The sequence below is a fragment of the Ascaphus truei genome, chromosome 8, assembly GCF_040206685.1.
Source record: "Ascaphus truei isolate aAscTru1 chromosome 8, aAscTru1.hap1, whole genome shotgun sequence".
Lineage (NCBI taxonomy): Eukaryota > Metazoa > Chordata > Amphibia > Anura > Ascaphidae > Ascaphus > Ascaphus truei.
Window position 1 is genome coordinate 69,778,421 of NC_134490.1, and position 24,483 is coordinate 69,802,903.

At 42.7% G+C, this 24,483-nt stretch overlaps 1 protein-coding gene across 2 annotated transcripts in view; it reads right to left on the minus strand.

Annotated features, from left to right (window-relative positions):
- The window catches only part of NT5C2 (5'-nucleotidase, cytosolic II), a 64,779-nt gene that overhangs the window by 34,185 nt on the left and 6,111 nt on the right, over positions 1–24,483 (minus strand). The window contains exons 2-3 of one of the 2 annotated variants that reach the window (XM_075612514.1): positions 15,550–15,671; positions 967–1,040 (exon numbers count right to left, since the gene is read on the minus strand). In XM_075612514.1, the coding sequence (XP_075468629.1) occupies positions 967–1,040; positions 15,550–15,650 (175 nt within the window). In that variant the 5' untranslated portion in view covers positions 15,651–15,671. Of the gene's footprint in view, positions 1–966; positions 1,041–13,753; positions 14,012–15,549; positions 15,672–24,483 lie in introns of those variants that run through there. The other variant, XM_075612515.1, reaches the window with a different exon arrangement.

A 24,483-nucleotide genomic window follows, 5' to 3' on the forward strand; every position in this document is an offset into this window, starting at 1 on the left:
ACATGGGCAGCTGCCACGTTTACAAGTAAATAGAATTGATGGACAGCTCATTTTCGCCCCCACTCCTCTAGTGTTTCCAGAAGCCGATATGAAACACCTCTGCTGTAAACACAACCACTGGAATATCTCTCTAATGCTCTGAATGTCAGTGAACAACGAACTTGGATCAGCTTAAGTGGACCGAAGTAACTGTATCCATAAGTATTATACTATCATTTCAAGAGTCTAAAGCAGTATTTGATGCTTGATGAGATAAATGCCCTGGCTGATCCATTTAAAAATGTAGTGTGTCTGAGTAAGACTAAAAATATCACATTCACATCTTGCACAAGTCTGCAACCCTGTCTTTCCCCATGATCTCTTCGCATACAGTGCTTCCACTGCAACTAGGGATTCTGGAAAATGACACGTAAATGAGCACACATGTCATTTCCCAGAATCCCTAGCTGTAGTTGAAGCGCTGTATGCTAGGAGATAATGGGAAAAGACAGGGTTGCAGACCTGTCTGAGACATGTGAATGTGCTCACAAGTGTTTTTTTTATTTGCTGTACGGTGGAGGGTTTTTGTCACTTGTTTTACCCACCATAACTTATTTAAATGTGTGTAAGAATACCGAGGAATGCTTGGCTCTTACAGAAGTCCAGAGTAAAAAGTACGCTCACTTTCAATGTATCCCCAACAGAAGCGTGCCATATTTACTCATTTTCCTCTTAATCCTTGCATGTTTATTTTTACAATGAGTTGACAAACATCACACATTGTCAGCATCAGAGGCTAATTTGAGGTGAGCAAAATTCCACTCAGATCCTTCCTTTTCGCTTATAAAACAGTGAAATATCCCTTGCCCCCAAAAATACTTCAAATTATAATGACTGGAAACTGAAACAACCTTCTAAAACTAAAAAAGTTAAATATAGCTTGTATAATATGTTGTTTGTAAGGACTGAGATTCTTCCCACACTCACCAGCAAGTGTATAATCCATATCAAATCCAAAGCATTTGATCTTTTCCATGGCCAAGCTTCGGTTTACAAAGACCCTATAGGACGAGAAAAGAAGTGACACATAAGTATAACGATTGGGGAGAGTTCATGTGAGTTTATTTACTGCTTGTGTAAAGTACAGCAACTGGCTTTCAGGATAGTTTCCTGGTGGACTGATCGGTACCGAATTACTGTAGTATCAACTGCCTGAAGAGTCGTAGAAACAAACACAGGAATAACTCTACTCATCCAAACCTTTTTACCCTGTAATATTGCAGCCATGTGGGGGGACTGTATTTTTAAATAAATAAAAAGTAATTACATTTTTATTGGAGGGGGTCACTCATAATTAAGATGCTTTTTCTATCCTAATTTAATCACCCTCAAATATGAAGGTGAAACAAACATACGGACATTGGACACTGTTGCATCTTTACTATCGCTGCTACAGATTCAATGTCATCTCCATGATTTAAGAATTATATCATTTTGTATCTGTGACATATAAAACATACCAATAGATTATCGGCTATAGTACTGTAAAAACTACTTTAGGTCCAAGCCCCAAAGAGCGGGATCAAGTTAGATGGATGGCACAAGGAGCAAACCCAAGCATACCCACTTCAAATACGGTATTGTTCCCACTAGGCCCATACTTCTCCCTACAGTCCAAAATTACAAACCAAGTAAGAGCTAAATCCAAATCACTAGTATTCAAAACGCATGGCTTAAAAGTAGCAATCCTGCCGCAATAGCTATTTGTTTTTTTAACACTGGGCTAAACCTGTGGCTCTGTTCTGGGGCCCCTACTCTTCTCAGTGTTCATCAAAGATCTTCCTACAGCTTGTAAGGGAGCTTCAATACACATGTATGCTGATGACATGATTATATATGCACACAGCCATAGCCTCTCCGACCTTGGGCACGTATTTCAGTCTGACTTTTTGAGACTTGAAAATTGGCTCTCCCAAAACAAACTGTTTTTAAACACGTACAAGATTAACAATTGTATTTGGGAACAAGGCTACGTTTTTAAAGCTTCCAATGACTGAGCTCCAGATCAGAACCAATGCTAACACCACCCTAACTCCTGTTACTAGTTTTAAATACTTGGGCATATGGTTTGACTACCATTTAACATTTGGGATGCACATTGATACCCTGACATCCAAAACCTATGCCAAACTAGGTGTACTTTACAGGAACAAATCCTCCCTAAGTCTGCTGGTCAGAAAGCGTATCGCACAGCAGATGCTAATGCCAATTATCGACTATGGGGACATAGTATGTAGCTCGGCACCCCAAACCCACCTCAGCAAACTTGATATCCACTACAATTCAATATGCAGTTTTGTTCTCCAATGCAAATACCACACACACACCACTGCGAAATGCTCAAAGAACTAGATTGGTCATCACTTGAGTCTAGGCGCAAAGATCGCTCCTGTCTTGCCTTCAAATACTTTCTGGGCAAGCTACCCAGCTACCTGAACAAGCTCCTCACCCCTACCACATGCAGCACTTATCTTAGATCTGACTCCAAAAGACTATTCATGGTCCCAAGATTCAGCAAAGTATCCGCCCGCTCCTCCTTCTCTTACCGTCCACCCCAAAACTGAAACAATCTACCGAAGACTCTCACATCCACCTACCAGTCTAAGTTCTTTCAAAACTAAAGCTGCCTCACATTTTAATCTGGTCTGTACCGTTTACATGCCCCTATAATATATATTATCTCTAACTGTGCATGCAATTTCTTGTATATAATGTATACCCTGTTCACTTATGTAACTGTATTTGTAACCATGTATTATTTGTCATCATAACTCTATGCCCAGAACATACTTTAAAACGAGAGGTAACTCTCAATGTATAAAACATTTTATAAAAGATAAAATGCGCCAAACGCTACAACAGTATAAATACTTATCAAATGTAATACCCTAGGAGAGGCAAAGACTTTGCAAGAGTTGGGCTGCTGTTCACGGAACCTTCGGAAGAGCCGCCAGCGCAGGGTTGTAGGGAGGCCAGCAGGGATTTCATTGACGAGTTGAGCAGTTGAAAAGGGAATTAGAAACAGAACTCGCACAGAGAAATGTGTAAACTGATATGGATGCAAGTTGTAAATAATTAGTTTAAAATGCCAAGTTTTCCTCCTGCCTCTCATTGTGAGTTATGATGAAGACGTCCTGACTTATCTGGTGGCATTTGAATAGATTTTTGGAACCGTGGAACAGGGAACCTATACATACGGCATGAATCACACAAAGAAAATGCAACAACAAAATGTAACATGCAGATGCGTCAGCGCACAGATACGCAAAAAGCGGATATGATAATGGGACCGTCGGATGGAGTTGCATTCCGAGAGATTCCAATTGTTGGCCTAAGGATACAGATTAAACTGAAAAAGTGTTTGCCTACTCAGGAGAGTATTTTACACCAGAAGTGATCAGCAACAGGTACCTGCATTTACTAGACCCGATTTTACATGTCATGCTATGTGTATGGGACTGCAGATTCATGGAGGGAAGAGACTGCCAGCATCAAACGACTCTTAGGCCTCGGACATGGTCAAAAAGGCCGTGCTGAGGCGCGCTGAGCCACGCTGAGCCGCCCTGAGGGGAAACATTATCCCCATCAGCGCGGCTTTAGACGGCGCTTCCGCAGGCGTGCGGAGGCGTGTGGAAATGCAGGAGACAGGCAAGTTTAAATTTTGCCGCTGAAGGAAGCGCAGGGCCAGTCACGTGACTGCCAGAAGCCAATGGCAGTCCGTGACGTCGGCGCCATGACGTGGCGCCCTAGCCCCGCCTCCCACCCGGCTCCCACCCAGCACACAAGCGCGCTCGCTGATGCTCATGCAGGGACACAGAAAATCTCCTGCTTGAGCAGGAGAGCGTGAGCGCTGTCCAGCGCTCTTCATATCACCATGTCCCAGGCCTTAGAATCTGAACAAGCATATAGTGAAACATTGTGTCCCAATGTCCCAGATGATGAAACATCACTGCCCTTCTGTTAAAACTCAAAATCCTCATGAGCAGTATTGTAGTCCGAATTTGGGTATCCGGGATCAATTTATAAAAGCAAATCAGATGTTAAATGGAGATACTGCACCATTTTTCAGAAACAATAAGAAAGAAAATAACAATGCCACTCTCACAGCTGACAGACAATGTGCAGTGACCAGCTGCTCTGGAGAGCAAACCGAACATGGAACCTGCAGACCCCATGCAGGAGCAGAAGGGTTTCAGGTCAGTCCTGTTTTTTTACTGGCGAGGAGGGAGACAGACGACAACAATACCACATTCACAGCTGAAAAAGACAAAGTGCAGAAGCAGCTGTTCGCTCTTCAGAGCAAACCAAAAGTGGAAACTTCAGCCACGTTGAAGGAGAACAAGGGGAACACAATAACAGTTTTCCAGGAAGTCCCACAATTTGATGCACAAACTACACAAAAGGGTGCAGAGGTACAAAAGGTGACCTATTCAGACACAGGTCCACTTAGTGGCAAAAAGGGTGCAGCAAATAATAAATTGAAGAACCGTGATACACAACATTTTGTGGAGTGTCCCCAGAAACTACAAAAATACCCCCGGTATGCAAGAGGAAGCGAAAGTGCAACACAAAGAGAGCCATTCACAAAAACATTGCCCGTATCAGGGACGGCATTATGCACCTCACTACCAACAGAGACCCTGCAGAGAACCGCCTGTCATTTTGATTTATAGCTGATTACATAAATGTTTTTAAGTATACAGTTATTAAATTGGCAATGTATTGTTACATGTTTGATATTGTCCTGTAATAGTGTGCTAATAATTATTTTATAAACATACCTGTTGTATAAGTTTAATGAGTTGGAATATAGTTGATGATACTGTAATTGGTAAACAAATAACGAGTATGCCTGAGGACATGCAGGTTTAAGAGGCAGGAAAAGGAATGCCCTAGGAGAAGCAAAGACTCTGCAAGAGCTGGGCTGCTGCTCCTAGAATCTTCCGAGGAGTCGCCAGCCCGGGGTTCTACAGTTGTGTGAAAAAGAAAGTACGCCCTCTTTGAATTCTATGGTTTTACATATCAGGACATAACAATCATCTGTCCCTTAGTAGGTCTTAAAATTAGTTAAATACAACCTCAGATGAACAACAACACATGATATATTACACCGTATCAAGAACTGCAGGCAGGTTCAGTGAGTATCAAGGAATCTTTATTTACGAGTGCACAAGGAGATGACACCTCAACCAGCTGTTTCAGCGTGATCTGAGGTGGGGTCATCCCAGTCTCAGTATTTATACATTACATTTAAATCAAAGGAGGGAAGGGTTAAAGAAAAACCCAAAAGAGAACCTATTTGCACTCCCTGGCACTAATAAATGGTTAGGAATTATTTAATCCTTGGGAGGTGCCCATACATGATTTAGTGATAAAATACTAAAAACATTTTAATCAACAAATATACAAAGACCAAATAACACAATATTTAAAAGAAACGGGTAGGTACGGGAGTGCGAGTGAGTGATCACTTGGTGTATAGCTCTCTAATGAGATGTATAAAGTCAGCCCATGTAGAAACTGTTAAGTATCACGTCACAGAAGTCCTGTAAATATGTATCTCACCAGCCACTATGTATCCTGTGCTAGGCGAGGTGTATAAATGTCTAAGCCACTTGATGGGTTACAAAGGCACACAGTCAATGCTTATATACAGTGATACTCTCCTCGCGAGGATATCCCAACGCTTAACAGCTCCTATGTATGTACGAGCCACAGTCACTGGCTACAAAAAACGTATTTCCTCGCCTTGAGAAAGCACCAGGGGGCGCGAAATGATCGTTGGTGATTTTATGACGCTCCTTCCGTGATGTCATCAGGGTGTGCAGGACATGGAGTAGCGAGTGAGCCACAGTGTGCACGCCAAAGACGCCAGGTTGTATACTTCCCTAGCAGGGCCGCAGTACTTCCCCACAATCAGAGGAGGGTTTGACTGCTATATATGTCTTGTTAGCACTAGGCCGTTTGTAGCCAGTGACTGTGGCTCGTACATTCATAGGAGCTGTTAAGCGTTGGGATATCCTCACGAGGAGAGTATCACTGTATATAAGCATTGACTGTGTGCCTTTGTAACCAATCAAGTGGCTTAGACAATTATACACCTCGCCTAGCACAGGATACATAGTGGCTGGTGAGATACATATTTACAGGACTTCTGTGACGTGATACTTAACAGTTTCTACATGGGCTGACTTTATACATCTCATTAGAGAGCTATACACCAAGTGATCACTCACTCGCATTCCCGTACCTACCCCGTTTCTTTTAAACATTGTGTTATTTGGTCTTTGCATATTTGTTGATTAAAATGTTTTTAGTATTGATTCACTAAATGATGTATGGGCATCTCCCAAGGATTGAATCATTGCTAACCATTTATTAGTGCCAGGGAGTGCAAATAGGTTCTCTTTTGGGTTTTTCTTTAACCCTTCCCTCCTTTGATCTATATGTTAAGTTCCCGTATGCACCCCTGACCTATATATATGTTTATACATTTGGTGAGCGGCAATATCTCTTGCTTTGTACATTACATTTAACCCTTATCTTATATGCATATATTATCCCTTCACCCAATCCACAAGCTCCACATTGCAACCATCCCATAATACTGGTTTCACCCAAATTCCTAGGGAGTACATGATTTACCTGGGATAATCGCAGAACAAACCTTGCCCAATTACACATTCCATTCTGAACACAGAATGACCAATAAACACTTATCAGACATACACACATACAATAGAGGAGACAAGATGAAAGACCAGTAACCCCAGACCCTTTGTCTTCTCCATAGTCCTCCTGTCAATCATTCTTTCACAGTAGGTCTTAAAATTAGTTAAATACAACCTCAGATGAACAACCTCAGATGAACGACAACACATGACATATTACACCGTATCATGATTTATTTCACAAAAATAAAGCCAAAATGGACAAGCCATGTGTGAAAAAAACATATACACCTTATGATTCAATAGCTTGTAGAACCACCTTTAGCAGCAATAACTTGAAGTAATCGTTTTCTGTATGACTTTATCAGTCTCTCACATCGTTGTGAAGGATTTTTTGCCCACTCTTCTTTACAACGTTGCTTCAGTTCATTGAGGTTTGTGGGCATTTGTTCATGCACAGCTCTCTTAAGGTCCAGCCACAGCATTTCAAATCGGGTTGAGGTCTGGACTTTGACTGGGCCATTGCAACACCTTGATTCTTTTCTTTTTCCGCCATTCTGTTGTAGATTTGCTGGTGTGCTTGGGATCATTGTCCTTTTGCATGACCCAATTTCAGCCAAGCTTTAGCTGTCGGACAAATGGCCTCACATTTGACTCTAGAATACTTTGGTACACAGAGGAGTTCATGGTCGACTAAATGACTGCAAGGTTCCCAGGTCCTGTGGCTGCAAAACAAGCCCAAATCATCACCCCTACACCAACATGCTTGACAGTTGGTATGAGGTGTTTGTGCTGATATGCCGTGTTTGGTTTTCGCCAAATGTGGCGCTGTGCATTATGGCCAAACATCTCTCTCGTCTGTCCAAAGGACATTGTTCCAGAAGTCTTGTGGTTTGTTCAGATGCAACGTTGCAAACCTAAGCCGTGCTGCCATGTTCTTTTTAGAGAGAAGAGGCTTTCTCCTGGCAACCCTTCCAAACAAACCATACTTGTTCAGTCTTTATCTAATTGTACAGTCATGAACTTTAACATTTAACATGCTAACTGAGGCCTGTAGATTCTGAGATGTAACTCTTGGGTTTTTTGCAATTTCTCTGAGCATTGCACGGTCTGACCTTGGGGTGAATTTGCTGGGACGTCCACTCCTGGGAAGATTGGCAACTGTTTTGAATGTTTTCCACTATTGAATAATCTTTCTCACTGTAGAATGATGGACTTTAAATTGTTTGGAAATTGCCTTATAACCCCTCCCAGATTGATGGGAAGCAACAATTGCTTCTTTAAGATCATTGCTGATGTCTTTCCTCCTTAGCATTGTGTTAACACACCTGAATGCTCCAGACCAGCAACCTGCTAAAACGTCGGCTTTTATAGAGGTGGTCACACTTGCTGATGATCAATTAATCAAGGGCATTTGATTAGCAGCACCTGTCTGCTACTTAGCATCTTAATTCCTATGGAAGCAGTAAGGGTGTACTTAGTTTTTCACACACACACAGCTACTTCACTTGGCTTTATTTTTGTTAAATAAATCATGACACGGTGTAATATGTCATGTGTTGTTGTTCATCTGAGGTTGTATTTACCTAATTTTAAGACCTGCTAAGGAACAGATGGTTGTTATTATGTCCTGATATGTAAAACCATAGAATTCAAAGAGGGTGTACTTTCTTTTTCACACAACTGTAGGTAGGCCAGTTGGGATTTCATTGGGCAGTTGAAAAGTTAGTTAGAAACAGGACTCGCACAGAGAGAGATGTGTAAACTGATATGGATGCGAGAAGTTGTAAATAAATAGTTTAAAATGGCAAGTAGTGCTAAGTTTTCCTCCTGCCTCTCCTTTTGAATTATAGTGAAGGTGTTCTGCCTGTTATCTAGTGAATTTTGAATAGACTTTTGGAACCGTGGAACCTACACATACCATACGGCACCAATCACACACAGAAAATGCTACAGTATTTTTTTTACATGCAGATGCTTCAGCGCAGACCAACCTCTTCATACATTGCCTCCTTTGTCCATCCTTCTGCATACTCACTAAATAAAAAAAGTTGTCTTTAACAACATTATTAACAAAATTATTTGAGGGCATTTGTGGTGTCATTTTTGTTAGTTCTGACTCGCGTAATTTTATGTATGTCTTTATTCATATAGCGCCATTAATGTACATAGCGCTTCACAGTAGTAATACACATGACAATCATATAAATAACAAATAATACAAATAACCGATCATGGGAATAAGTGCTTCAGACATAAAAGTAACATTTAAGAAGAGTCCCTGCTCCGAGGAGCTTACAATCTAATTGGCAGGTAGGAAGAACATACAGAGACAGTAGGAGGGCGTTCTGGTAAGTGTGTCTGCAAAGGGCCAAGCTTTATGTATCAGGTGTATAGTATTAGCCATGGCACTACTAATATGCTTCGTTAAGCAGGGGACTTTTAAGGTGGGTCTTAAAGGTGGATAGAGAGGGTCCTAGTCGGGTATTGAACGGAAGGCCATTCCAGAGGTGTGGGGCAGTCAGTGAGAAAGGTTTAAGGTGGGAGAGGGCTTTAGATACAAAGGGGGTAGAGAGAAAACATCCTTGAGCAGAATGCAAGAGTCAGGATGGTGCATAGCGAGAAAATAGGGCTGAGATGTAAGGAGGGGCAGAAGAGTGTAAAGCTTTAAAAGTGAGGAGGAGAATTGCGTGTGATGCGGGATTTGATAGGAAGCCAGGAGAGGGATTTCAGCAGGGGAGATGGCGAGACAAATTTAGGAGAGAGTAGAGTGATTCTGGCAGCAGCGTTTGGGATAGATTGTAGGAGAGACAGGTGAGAGGCAGGAAGGCCGGACAGCAGGAGGTTACAGTATTTGTAACAGGAGAGAATGAGGGCCTGAGTCAGAGTTTTAGCAGTCGAGCAACAGAGGAAAGGGTGTATCTTTAATATTGCAAAGGACAAAGCGACAGGTTTTAGATACGTTATGAATGTGAGAGGAGTCGAGTGTGACCCCTAGGCAGCGTGATTGTGCTACTGGGTTTATGACAGAACATCCAACAGTAATGTGGAAGGAGGTATTGGGGCCAGGTTTGGGATGAAATATGAGGCGCTCTGTTTTTGACATGTTACGTTTAAGTCGGCGGAGGGACAGCCAGGATGATATCGCAGAGAGGGGTCAGGGGTTGAAAAGCAAATTTGTGTGTCGTCAGCATAGAGGTGATATTTGAACCCAAGAGATGTGATTAGGACACCTAGAGAGAGTGTGTACAGAGAAACGAGGAGAGGAAACCCCACAGGGAGATCGATAGAGGAGGAGGTGTAAGCAGAAGAGACACTGGAAGTACGATGGGAGAGGTAAGAGGAGATCCAGGATAGAGCTTTGTTATGAATACCAAGAGTATGGAGAATGTGAAGGAGAAGAGGGTGGTCCACAGTATCAAATGCTGCAGAGAGGTCGAGTAATATGAGCAGAGTGTAATGACCTCTGTCTTTGGCAGTATGGAGGTCATTAGTTATTTTAGTGAGGGCTGTTTCAGTCAAGTGACAGTGCAAAAGCCAGATTGTAGAGGGTCTAGGAGAGAATAGGTGTTGAGAAAGTGGAGCAAGCGAGAGAATACAAAACATTCAAGGAGTTTAGAGGCAAAAGGTAGGAGGGAGACAGGCCGATAGTTAGAAAGACAGGTAGGGTCAAGCTTGCTATTTTGAGTAATAGTATAACTGTTGCATGTTTGAAGGAGGAGGGAAAGGTACCAGAGTAGAGGGAGGAGTTAAAAATGTGTGTGAGTATAGGGATTATAGTAGGCACAAGAGGTTTTAGGAGATGGGAGGGAATGGGGTCAAGAGGGCAAGTGGTAGAGGGAGAAGAGATCAACAGTGACACATCCTCCTCTGTAAATAAATGTAGTTTGCTGCACACCAGAAAGGTTATAAGCTCAATACATACGGTTACTGGTGCACCTGGCTCAAGGAATACCTGTCGGGATAATCCAGAATCAATAGAAGGAAGATAAAGCAGGGCACTGCAGATTTTGTAATCAAACAAATGAATTTATTAGCGGCACAACGTTTCGACCATCAGCATGGCCTTTGTCAAGTGAATAGCATGCCCTTAGAATAGAATATCATTCAATTATTATTTTGTAACAAATAGCTGAATAAGAACAGTATGTGAACACTCATGCACTTCTTCCACAGGCTCTATGGTGGCTGCTGCTGCTGAGTTCCCTCTCAGCCTATATATTTGACAAGCAAGGTCAGCAGGTTACTTTTGAGATAACCAATCAGAGATGACAAAAGATTTTTTGATGACTTCCGTTTTAAATGTATTTTTTATTCTATATGAATGTTTTTTTCCCCCTCGCTTGGGAGCACTGCACATTGTTTAGTGTCTATGGGGATGTCCCACTGATCGTATCAATTTTTTTTCCCTTATATGTCCCTTGCTTCAATCCACTTCATCAACTTTGGATGAAAAGTGGATGTTTCACAGGGCACAAGGAGTCCAGCGCCTGCGCAATGCTTGATGAGAGAACCCACGGACCTCCAGGCGGTTAAGCTGAATGTAGCCACAGCAGCGCTTGAGAATCGTGACGTCAGGATAGACGAGCTCCTGCGGGATTTCCGGACCGGGAGCGGACCAATCAGGGATGACGATGGAGGCCATGATGACATCATCCATGCGGAAGCGAAGACGTGCGCACTCAAGTAGCCACTGGGACGCAGAAGCAAGGGACTATCTGGAGTTTGATCGGCGTGGCATAGCTGTGTTAATGGTCATGTATTCACATGATTTTGGGGCTATAAATACAGGACTCTGTTGGACTAAGGGTATGCTATCCACTTGACAAAGGCCACGCTGATATCGTTGTGTCGATAATAAATTCATTTGTTTGATTACAAAATCCGCAGTGCCCTGCTTCATCTTCCTTCTACATCCTCCTCTGTGGAAAAAGAGTGAAGGAAGGCAGGAGGAGAATTAGGAAGAGGTGTAGGATGGGAGGAGGTAACAGAGGGGATGTACTGACATATGGATTCCACCTTTTCCTTGAAATAGTCAGCAAAGTCCTGTGGTGAGATGGAGGAGGTAGAAGAGGCAGCGGAGGGTGGTCTGAGTAGGGAGTCAACGACAGAGAACAGTCGGTGTGGGTTGAACTTGTGTGTGCAGATTAGAAAAGAAAAGTAGGTTTATTTAGCCTGAGAGAGGGCAGAGTTGAAACAGGACAGCATACATTTGTAGTGAAGTCTGAGAGTGTGTGAGATTTCCAGTGTTCTTTTGTACAGTACATTTCATTGGTCTGCCAAATTAAAACTATGCATTTCATGCAAACAATTCACGTATTTTTTTTTTTAATCTTTTTTGACGATCTGAACATTTTCCTTTGGGGGGAATAATTGTGAATATGGTTTTCTTGATTGATAATCCCCCCTCTAAAAGGGATACACCTTCCATGTCTGAGAATTAATTAAGATAGGCAACAATACAAAAGGTCTTCTCTTATTCATACCAAGATGCCTGGTCACTGTGACAAACTTGATTAAGCAACATTTAATACTACCCTGTATTTTAGCATTTGAATGAAATACGTGCTGCGTAATGCATACTTACTATAGGAAGAACCATCGTGAACATTCTTGGTTAACATCTCACTTGATTATTTTTAACTGCAAACTTTGCATACATCAGTAGATAAAAATTGTGTGTAATTACTCTCTGAATCACGCCTAAACTTCCAGTACCAAACAGGTTTCCCAATACTCCCCTGCACGAGCCATCGCAAGTTATATAATTAAACACAGTGAAAAATACAATGGCTTTAAGGGAACACCCTTTTAAATTAACTTCCTCAGGTATATTTTTGGAGATTCTTGCTACACAGTCCTACAGGATGCTATTGAAGGCTAATTTATCAGCAACACATTGTTTATATAAAAAAAAAAAGGCACTAAAGAGAGATGGACATATACACAAATAAATATACATTCACATATATACCCATATATTAATAAATATACCAAATAATAGATTTATTCGCAAAGGTCCTCAAAGGACAGCTGAGCGACAAGTAAACACGTGCATTTAAAAGGTAAACAGGAAAATTGGACATAATTGGACTGTTGCTAACTGAATAACAGAATGTATGCAGTATGACGGCTGTGGGATGTGTGCACGAGATTTCTGTCTGGGTCGTTTCAAAACAGCTGAGTCTTTGAACAGTAGATAATGGGAAAGAGAAAGATACTGACAGACACAATATGTAGATCAGATAGGTACAGTAAATCTGACAATGCTCTACACCGAGTCGGCGTGATGAAACGAATAGTTCAGGATTGTGCACACACACACACACACACACGCACACACGTGTGCCTGTGCACTGTAGTATTGCAGTTCCTCAATACGGTAATGAAAGTAACCCCATTTGATAATGACATAATTTCTTGACTCTTCGAGTTTGGAAGTGCCAGCAACACACTTATCTATAATGTCCCACTGGCCCGTACCTCACTGAACATACCATACATAGAACTGTGCATATCAGCCTTAAGCCCTAATAGGCTACATGGCTGGGCAACAATTACTGGTTTACAGTATACAAGACTATTAACTCATTCTGTATTAGACAGTTGACTCAAATAGACGGTATTTCAATAGGTAACAGTGACTAACTCGTTATTATGCACATTTTACTTTGGAATACAGTAATTAAAACATTTATGCGTGTCTCTTTTCTTAATGTTGAAATATGTTTTAATACATATTTTTTTATATATCAACATAAAATGTTATGTGGAATTGTGTTACTTTGATGCTATGCTACCAATAAAGATGGACATTTCCCTGCCATTTTTGCACGAGACTGAAAAGAACAAAGTTGCCCCAATAGTAGCATATTATAAAAGTACCCCAGGAACGCACACAACATTTTAACATTCCTACAAGTCATGTAAAACAACAATATTTGACAGATATATCAATAACTTCAGAAAGAGCATACTGCTTTACTAACAGTTATTGAAAATTGTTGAAAAACATACCAAAATACAAGAAGTCTTGACAATACCTGTGTTCTGGTTCAAGGTCAAAGCCGTCCTCAAGAGTGAAAGAAACCCCCAACTGTTCCATGTTGGAATTAACCCAAACTATGTGAAAAGAATCTCAGGCTAGATCGCAATCCACTCCCCAGGCATAGTAGTATTGACAATACTTGTAAGGATAAAATTGATGGTATCAATGAACTGTATCCAGTACAAGTTAACATGTAGAGTTTATTCACCAACAACGAAGACTCTTACGTCTCTGTTTGAGGAATAACACATTTTATGGGCCTGCCAGCTCAACATGCTTATAAGGAGGGTGGAACTTTGTAACCTCTTAATATCAATACAATAGTGTTACTCACACTTCCAGAACATATTTCTGTTGATGTGTATGCAATGATGCTGTCTTCAGCCACTCCCAGCAAAATCTGTTATTTTAGAATGTCTCACCCCAAGAAAGAAAAGTTCCACAGCGTTGGGAACAGTAGAAATGTTACACCTTAAATCTGTTCCCTTTGACATGGAAACACAAGCGGTTTTAACATTTTGCGTATATATGTTATGCAGGAAAGTTTGCAAAACTGGAGCCAAAAAGGTGCAAGATGGACTACCACATATAGAGATGGACGGAACTGTCAAAATCTGTTCCCCCAGCCTTTTCCTTCAAAATCTGTTCCGCAGTGTAAAATCACTGCAGCTTGGGTAGTAAACAATCCGAGTGGATTAATCCGAACCCGCCATTGGATACAATCTGGGTGGATTTTTAAGAATCCGCACTCAGAATCCATATTAAATCCTCACAAGGTTTGTCAATATAGTTCTTATGGAAATCCTTTTAGGAAGGTCTTCCAGGTATCTTATGAGTACAGAGGTGTCTCTCCTTATGTTATTTGGAGGGAGGCTTGAGACTCTACTAAAATAGGTCTCTATGTCTCATTCGGATGAAACCTTCTGCAGACTTCCAGTGGCAGAAAAAAAAGCAACGAATCTGCCTTTTTCAGAGCGATCCTCGGAAATCAGCAGCTAAAGGGGGAACTTGCAAATTCGCAGCGGATTTGAATTTCGAGGAAACATTTTGCCCATCTCTAGCAATAACAGTGAGGGCCAGAAGCACTTGATAACATACAAAGTTTAAAGATATGTGAATGTATTTAAGAAAACAAATTGGTGCCTAAAGTGGCAGTCCCTCTTAGTCCATCAAAATATACAAATGTCAGTGACATGTTTAAGGGGTTACCAAAATCCAACACCTAGAGGTATTTTTCAATTATTTTTTTACGTTTTCACAGGCGAAGCCCCCTCTCTTTCCACCTCCCTTACCCTTTTCGGATGGTGCAGGAAGCTCTTGATTGACCAAGATTCCCCAATTCAGAGGCCCCAAAGAAACAGAAATTAAGCTTCCTTAAAAATACATTTAAAAAAAAAAAACACTCCTCGTTGCTTTAAGCAAGGCTTAAAATTTGTTTAAGGAAGACAAATAGATTGTTTACTAAATGTTTCAGATCATCTATCAGGGCTTGCATCTTTACATCCATAATCTGGCAATAAACAAAAGCAGAATACAGCAAAAGCTGTGTCCGCTTATCTGATTGTCTTGTCTGACTATGATAATCTAAGTACCATAGTTCTGTAATGCAATAAAAACAAAGCAAGTAATCTCTGTAACTTCCATATGTCACAACACAGCACGCCAAAGAAAGGACAACAGAAAAGAACAAAAAATTATTACGGAATTAGCCATTATTTATTATTCAGTCAAGTTATCACCACTTGACAAAAGTTGTTCCTTTTGGGCGCTCTGACCAGCCACGCTTCTCACCTGTGATGGGCTTCGCGGCGGTACTTTTTCATTGCGTGCCTATCCATATTGGCCGGGAGGTCCGCTGCATTTTGGAGGCGATCGCTCCAGGAAGTCGTCATTTTAAATCCGGGTTCTTGAACCTGTGCAGGAGTTTTAAAAAAAAAAATGAACATGGTTTCATCAATGTGATAAGAGATCAGTGTGTGCAAGAACACGCAGAGCGAGACGGGGTGAAACCTAAACTCGGGAGAGGAACTTGCCGAAGAGCTATTGTTATAAACAATTGCCCAGGTTAAGCAACATTACAACAACCGGTCTCATTTTGTGCTATTGTGACAGGTAGAGACAAATATAAAACTAAGCCCTAAGTCAGTATACTTAGATCAGTATTTTGTTTGCTGACATTGAATCTATTTTGGAAAAAGAAACCTCAGCTCAGTTCACTTATCAGTGTACAGCATTGGGGGGAAACAAGCAGCCTGCAAGGGCTTCACCCGCAGCCCCCAGGGGGCTTCAACTGTGGCCCACCCAGAGTGCTTCACCTGAGGAGACCCCCCCAGAGAGCTTCACCTGAGGAGTCCCCCCCAGAGTGCTTCACCTGAGGAGACCCCCCAGAGTGCTTCACCTGAGGAGACCCCCCCAGAGTGCTTCACCTGAGGAGACCCCCCCAGGAGAGCTTCACCTGCGCCCCCCCACACCCGAGGGCTTCAACTGCAGAGCCCCCCAAGAGGGCTTCACCTGCGGAGCCCCCCAAGAGGGCTTCACCTGCGGAGCCCCCCAAGAGGGCATCAACTGCGGAGCCCCCAAAGAGGACATCAACTGCAGAGCCCCCCAAGAGAGCATCAACTGCAGAGCCCCCCAAGAGGGCATCAACTGCGGAGCCCCCCAAGAGAGCTTCAACTGCGGAGCCCCCCAAGAGAGCTTCAACTGCGGAGCCCCCCAAGAGAGCTTCAACTGCAGAGCCCCCCAAGAGGGCTTCAACTGCAGAGCCCCCCAAGAGGGCATCAACTGCGGAGCCCCCCAAGAGGGCATCAACTGCAGAGCCCACCAAGCGGGCATCAACTGCGGAGCCCCCCAAGAGGGCATCAACTGCGGAGCCCCCCAAGAGGGCATCAACTGCAGAGCCCCCCAAGAGGGCATCAACTGTGGAGCCCCCCAAGAGGGCATCAACTGCAGTATGTACTGTGGACGGACGAAAGGAGCCCTAGTAAAAGGAGCCCTAGTAAAAGGAGCCCTAGTAAAAGGAGCCCTAGTAAAAGGAGCCCTAAATAAAGAGTGTTCACCTGAGGAGACCCCCCCAGAGAGCTTCACCTGAGGAGTCCCCCCCAGAGTGCTTCACCTGAGGAGACCCCCCAGAGTGCTTCACCTGAGGAGACCCCCCCAGAGTGCTTCACCTGAGGAGACCCCCCCAGGAGAGCTTCACCTGCGCCCCCCCACACCCGAGGGCTTCAACTGCAGAGCCCCCCAAGAGGGCTTCACCTGCGGAGCCCCCCAAGAGGGCTTCACCTGCGGAGCCCCCCAAGAGGGCATCAACTGCGGAGCCCCCAAAGAGGACATCAACTGCAGAGCCCCCCAAGAGGGCATCAACTGCAGAGCCCCCCAAGAGGGCATCAACTGCGGAGCCCCCCAAGAGAGCTTCAACTGCGGAGCCCCCCAAGAGAGCTTCAACTGCGGAGCCCCCCAAGAGAGCTTCAACTGCAGAGCCCCCCAAGAGGGCTTCAACTGCAGAGCCCCCCAAGAGGGCATCAACTGCGGAGCCCCCCAAGAGGGCATCAACTGCAGAGCCCACCAAGCGGGCATCAACTGCGGAGCCCCCCAAGAGGGCATCAACTGCGGAGCCCCCCAAGAGGGCATCAACTGCAGAGCCCCCCAAGAGGGCATCAACTGTGGAGCCCCCCAAGAGGGCATCAACTGCAGTATGTACTGTGGACGGACGAAAGGAGCCCTAGTAAAAGGAGCCCTAGTAAAAGGAGCCCTAGTAAAAGGAGCCCTAGTAAAAGGAGCCCTAAATAAAGAGTGTTGTTTGTACTACAAAAGTTCCTGGAGCCCATAATTTCCATCTTTGCTACCTCATCGCCCAGCCGCATGAAGCCTACACCCTGAATAAGATAAAGTCTTCCTAGGAGACACATATAAACTCCCTCAGGGGCAGAGCAGGGAGGGTTACAGATGTTTTTCATATAATTATTATTTTTGTAATTCAGTAGCATGTTAAGAATTTACGAAAGCTTAGAGACGGAGGAAATGAAAACTGCTATTCCCATTAGACATTCATAAACAACAACGAAATCAATATATCCTTCCAGGCTGGGCAGTCCGTCAATAAGCGCAGTTATCAAACGAGATGCTGTAACACGAGGCTTCTTCCCCTCCTTGGCAAGCTATTCTGGAAATTATCCTTAATAAATAAAAACTCAAAGCAAAAATAGAACATCTTTACATAGATTACACACACATGCAGTGTGAACATAAATGATTTATTCACTAGGTGGCTGAGTCACAAGACCCTTTTAACCCAGCTGCCAATGTTGATGTTACAAAGGCCACAGCTTTTCACAAACTGATATTTATGAAGGAAATGACACCTGTCATTCCAACACCTGGCTCAGCCTCTGCAAATGTTGCTTTTAATAAAATTAACAACCTTATTTCATAAAGCGCTTTTCTCCGAATGAGACTCCCACTGCTTCACAAGTACAATATAGTGCGAGGTCCATCGCATTTTACAGGAACAGTTCCTCGCCCGATGAGCTTGCCATCTATGTTTTGGTCCGTGTGGCACAGGCCGATACAGTGACAACCAAGATCACAAGGAGCTGACCTGGGGTTTGAACCAGAACCCCCTGTTTTCAGTCTGCCTTTACCCACTAAGCCGCCCCCCCCCAGGTGCTCCTTTGAATCAGCCCCCTGTGCTGAAGCATGGATATCCTGAAAACCTGACCCGTTGGTGGCCCTTGAGGACTGGAGTTAGCCGCCCCTGTAGAAGTGGCCCGCCCTCTGTTAAAGAAACGCAATGTTTTTAAAAGTGCATAAAAGTCAACACGCAAATGAAATGTCTAAAAAGGTCATTAGGTCCAAAGATCTTGGTCAGTGACTGTGCATATTTACTAAGTGGTGCTGCCGTTACAGATCATACAAGTGAATGAGCCATAAGGTTTTTTACGGAGTAACACTGCTTAGTACGGAAAATATGTCCCCGTGTGTTTTAACAAACAGTGTGCGCTACAAAGCGTATCTAAAATGGTATTAAAAATAACAAAAACATGCGGGAAACCCACTAAAACTCAGGGCTGTTAAAGTCCTATTTTGAGTATAAACCCTGTATGTATTTCGTTATTTTAAGCTCACTATATGATGATAATTACTGGCTACTAAATTGTTCAAAATTTGTTTAAGTACAGCAAATAAAAATACCACTTGTGTAATGCAGCAGGCATAAGCTTATAGGGATCCATGTTAAAATGGGAAAGAAGCCAAAAGGTGTCACAGTGTGCTCATTTGCATGTCACTACCCACAATTCCTGGCTGCAGTGGAATCACTGTATGCTAGCACAGAGGTGCGCAAACTAGGGAGCGCAAAATCTTCAGGGGAAGGGGGGGAGGGTGGCGATTAAGGAGGCCCTGCGCTCGTCCCCACAACATTTAAGTGAAATGTAGGAGGAGCGCATGAGGCCTCTAGAAGTCCCTTACCTTGTCTGTGGCGGTGTGGCGGCAAATAATGTCAGAAAACGCCAGAGAAAAGGTAAGGGAGGGGGGGGGTCAGACTGACAAGTTTGTGCACCCCTGTGCTAGGAGATAATAGGGGAAAGCAGACCTCTCTCAGACGTGAAGGGGCTCATTAGTGCTATTTATGTGCTGTAACACTGTATGGCGAAAGGTTTTTGTTCATTTTTTACCCACCATAACTTATATAAACGTGTCAAGGAAACTAGGAAAATATGATAAAAGTTAGTTTAAGTTTTACGAACGCCTGCGTGTTTATTAGCTCTCAGCCATGACAAGTAATAAGGGAGCACGTACAGCTATAATCTGTCGCTAACGGTTCTTAATCTCTCTGCAGACGAATATGATTTACAACATTCTTTCCCTACTTGCAAATTCTTCTTATATTAACCCCTTCTGTGTCACACGGGCCTGCAATTCTCTGTACTGCACTGGGCTTCTTTTTAACTTTACTGATACAAAACCAACAAACAGGATGTGCTGTCCTGCAGCGCTTGAATACAGAAACATGAAGGGACCTCTTGATCTGTTCACCTGGTCCAACTAGATATTGAGTATTGCCAACGTAGTTGCAAATATTGACCTGAAAGTTATATTTTAACACGAGGGCTGTGCTAGCGATCACAATAACTGCCATAGATACTGGGAAAATAGCAGTATGCCAATTATTAAAAAAAAACTTTCATATCGGAAAAACCCATTAAGCCAAAAACGCACTAAATGCATTACTTCCTGGCTTGGAATTTCTTGCTATTTCTGTTGAAAAACTAATTCAAGACCCTAATCTACAGAACTCGTCATATCAAAATACCTTCCTTTTAAAATACAGCATTTTCCTGTCAAAAATAACATTTAGTCGTCTTTTCCTCAGTACTCAAAGAATGCAGTTAATTACTTTTGCCTCCACAGCGACGATATACCATAGAACTTTTCACCAGTCTTGACAAGCTCTCTTAGGCTACGTCCATAGAGGGGGGAGTAGTGCTGAGCAGCGCTGACGCTCGCCTGCTCGGTCAGGAGCGATTCCATGGACTGGCAGGTGAGCCAGCGTGCGCGATCGGGGGGCGGGGGGAGTGACGTCGTCGGGCTAATAGCCCGCGAAGCGCCGCCGTCAACTTGTTACTTTAATGCCGATCGTCCGTGTGTTCAGAACATCATCTACTAAAGACCCCAAAATAAAGGTTTGACATCTAATAATTGCATCTGTTGTTTCAATTATCTACCCTGAAGAATCCCGTCCTGTAAAGTTTAACCTGTAAAACCTAGTACCCAGAGCACACAGTGCCTTTGATTCCTAAATCCGTGAACTGGACTCGAAGTCTGTATGTTCAAAATACAGCAACCTGGAAACGTGGAGATGATTTCATGTCCGCAGAGAGCAGTGCTGGAATAACTCCAGTGTTATAAGGCTGCACTGGCTAAGCCGCTAAAATGGCTTAATATACCAAGAACTTTGCGTAGGTTTTAAAAGCTTTCATGTTATTATGCCTCCACAAATACCGCTACCCATGGATCCATTTTCTGTAACAGGCTCTTCTAGAGCAGGGGTGCTCAACTCCAGTCCTCAATATCCCTAACAGGTCTTCAGGATATCCTGCTTCAGCACAGGTGGCTCAATCAGAGGCTTAGTCTTTGACTGAGCCACCTGTGCTGAAGCAGGGATATCTTGAAAACCTGATGTGTTGGGGCAGGGGCTTGAGGTCTGGAGTTGGCCACTCCTATTTTAGAGGTTCCATTCATTCAGAGTTACTCAGTAGCAGTCCCTGTAATAGAGCTATAATAGCTGTTATTGGGAATGATGGTTACTGTCACGTCATTATTTACCCCATAGTAAAGGATCAACAACATTCTTCAACATTCCTTCTGAAAAGTATCGTTCTCCATATATCTACAAACCCCTTCCCCCTCACTTATGAAAAGAATACGGATAACTATATAATTTGTCACATTGGATGTAGCACTGGGGCTTTTTGTCTTTTGCTGTATACATTAGGTCACAATCCCAGTAGCGCTCATTTTGACATAAATATGTCAAATTGGTCATGTATGGTGTGGTGGGTTTGGGTTCTGAGGTTGCAGGGGTAGTGTGTGGTTGCAGATTTCAATTGGTAAACAATTGTTTGGATCTTTGTGACCCCTCCTCCCTAGTTTAAAGCTCAGTCATCCCACTTTTAAATGGCAGACCTTGTTATACACCTGTGAATGACCAGTCTAATAAGACCGTCCTCCCTGCATTACAGAGGTTAGGAGAGGTTTTTGCAGGTGTTAGGACTGGCAAAAGAGGGGTACCTTGGCATGGTTTGCAATCTTAAAATGCTTTGGCCAAAGAATTTAACTAAAAATGACCCTCGCTTGTGAAAAGAAAAACAGATAGCTATATCATTTGTCATATTGGATGTAACACTGGGGGTTTCTCTCTTTTATTATATACAAACCACTACAGCACATATTAAAGGAGTGGGTTTCATTTAAATGTAGTTGGATACAATGTATGCGAATAGTAGAAATACACACGTCTCTCTGACAGGGATGGTGTTACTGTGCACATAGAAGTCTTAAACGTTGAAATTGTAATCTAAGCTTTGCTGCAGCAGACAATATAAAGAATATATTCCACGTATTGTAAAACATTTTAATGAATATAGATTAAACAAGGTTAATGTTTGTTTGGGACTTGTAAAGCGCAGCACAAAGGACTTTTTCCAGTTTTTTCTGTCCGCACAAGATTAAAATTGAAACACGAGTTTTTTTTTTAATTTACTCCAATACCAATGTGAAGGCACGTGCTTAATTCAACTAGTAAATGCTTAAACATCACTTCGTTTGATTAGGCCAAGAGGAAATAATGCGTCTTCAAAAAGTCTTGCAAAACACACCTGTTTAACTACTAACCCAGGCTCCATCTCTGAGTCACTTTCACAGGCCGACATTGACCGAACTCATCCCACACAGATTCCATGATCACTTCTGTGACACAGAGGCAGAACCTGCACATAACGTCATTTAGAATAGGTGGGACTACTCTTTGACCAGGAGGAAGTGGCTGGGAGACCAGGTTATAACCTGCTTTACGTACACAATTGTTACTAAACGCCAGATTCAGCCCTTGCTAAACAACTCTACACATACACCAAAACTTTAAAAATTATCAATGAATTAGCAAATGCGTATAAAAATAAGATTACATATATTATTACCATCGTGTTTGATTATCCCCAAACATGGTCTTGTCTGAGAATAACACAGCTATCAAAGTACCGGCATTCACTGTCTAACAGCTAAATGATCTACTGAATGCAAAAGGTCAGAATAGTAAATAATTTTAATATTACCATATGTAAACCGGAATTAGAGCAAATACAATGCAATGGGAAATAATGTCTCACAGTGAGGGGTGTGGGGGGAAAAAGGGAAAAGGGGGAAAAAACATGAAACATTAGGAAAATACACACAAAAAATGGGAGAAAAGCAAGTACGCTAGGGGGGGGGGTCTTGTCTGAGGACCCAGGAAGCCATATCGAGAACCTTTGCGCTCAAAAACTGGGCTAACCCTAGAACCCTTCCCTAAAACGGTCTACAGCAGGGGTGGCCAACGCCAGTCCGAAAGGGCCACCAACAGGTCAGGTTTTCAGGTTATCCCTGCTTCAGCACAGGTGGTTCAATCAGTGGCTCAGTCAGAATGACCGGTGCTAAAGCAGGGATATCCTGTAAACCTGACCTGTTGCTGGCCCTTGGGGGACCGGCGTTGGCCTCCCCTGGTCTACACTTATTTGTCAGGATAATTCCTTTCTGGTGATAGCTTTGCATCATCATTATTATTCTCTGGCGTTGCTCAGGTTTGTTCTGGTTGATGTCACCCTCTATTACTGCTCTATATTTCATGTATGTGAGGGATGTGCCCTTTGTTACTGCCAGCTCCACTTAGGATGTCTCAGTTACAGCTCTGGATGAAAATGGGGTAAAGGGTCCTTCTCGCATGGATACAAACCTGGAAGCTGCCAAGCCGCACTTTAAAAACATGTTTTCTTTTAAGGCAAACAGAAACCATCAAAGACTTTGGTTGTAATAGAAAGCGTAACAATATGTAATCAATCAGCAGAGAGCAAAGGGAGAGACTGCTATGATGTGAGTGTGAGTGTCTGCCCTCTGTGCTGTGCATTAACCGGCTTTTCCACATCAGAGTTTTGAAGACTAATAATTAAAGTCAAACTCTTCAGCACTCTGCTAATCCAATGTTATAGCTACAGCAGGGGTAGCCAAATCCAGACCTCAAGAGCTACAGTACCAACAATCAGTGGCTCAGTCAGTGGCTCAGTCTTTGACTGAGCCACCGGTGCTAAAGCAGGGATATCCTGAAAATCTGACCTGTTGGTAGCTCTTGAGGACTGGACTTGGCTATCCCTGGGCTACAGCATAACAATCCTCTATCTTTGCCGCGATGCTACCTGGGGTGATAATATAATACAAATAGAAAACTCTTTCAAAAGAAAGAATCCCCATTTAAAGTGCAATCAAAAAACACCATTAATTTACTTCTTGTCAATGTAGAAATTGGCTGGATGTAGGATCCCAATAAAAGGACAAAGCCCTACTAAAAAACTTAGAGCATCTGCCCAACTAATAGGAAACCACTGGTTAATGTTCGAAAATTGAGGGATTACAAGAACCTGAAGTATTATAATCTGATGGGTTTTTTTAAAGCTGCAGTTCAAGTAATATCCTACCTGTGTGGTTTTTTTTTTAATAAATCAGTTCTGTACTATGAGAAAATATTTGTAGCAAGTAATTTTTTTTTGTTAAAAGAGCTATGTATAATAGAGCATCCCTTAATCTCAATATATCAAATGCCTATTTCCGTACTTGCATCAGCCAGTGATTGGAGGAGAAACAGACAAGTGAATCACATTCTATAATGGAATGTTTCATGTTATACAGCTTGTGCTGGAATCTTTGTCCATATTGTGTCAGCTCTGAGATTATCTACATTTCTCTCATGGAGATCTGAGAAGATACGTGTATTAAGATTAAAGGAAAACTTCCTATTGTCACACGGTAAGAGACTGAATAGCCTTTAAGGAGCAATCCAAGCGATCCTACTTGTGTTTAAAAAAATAAAAAATCAGTTCGGTATTATTAGATAATACTCACTACGTTTTTTATTTTAAAATTCAACTCAATGCCATTTTTAATGAGTTGTAATATACCGAGCATCCTTTGATTTCTACAGCA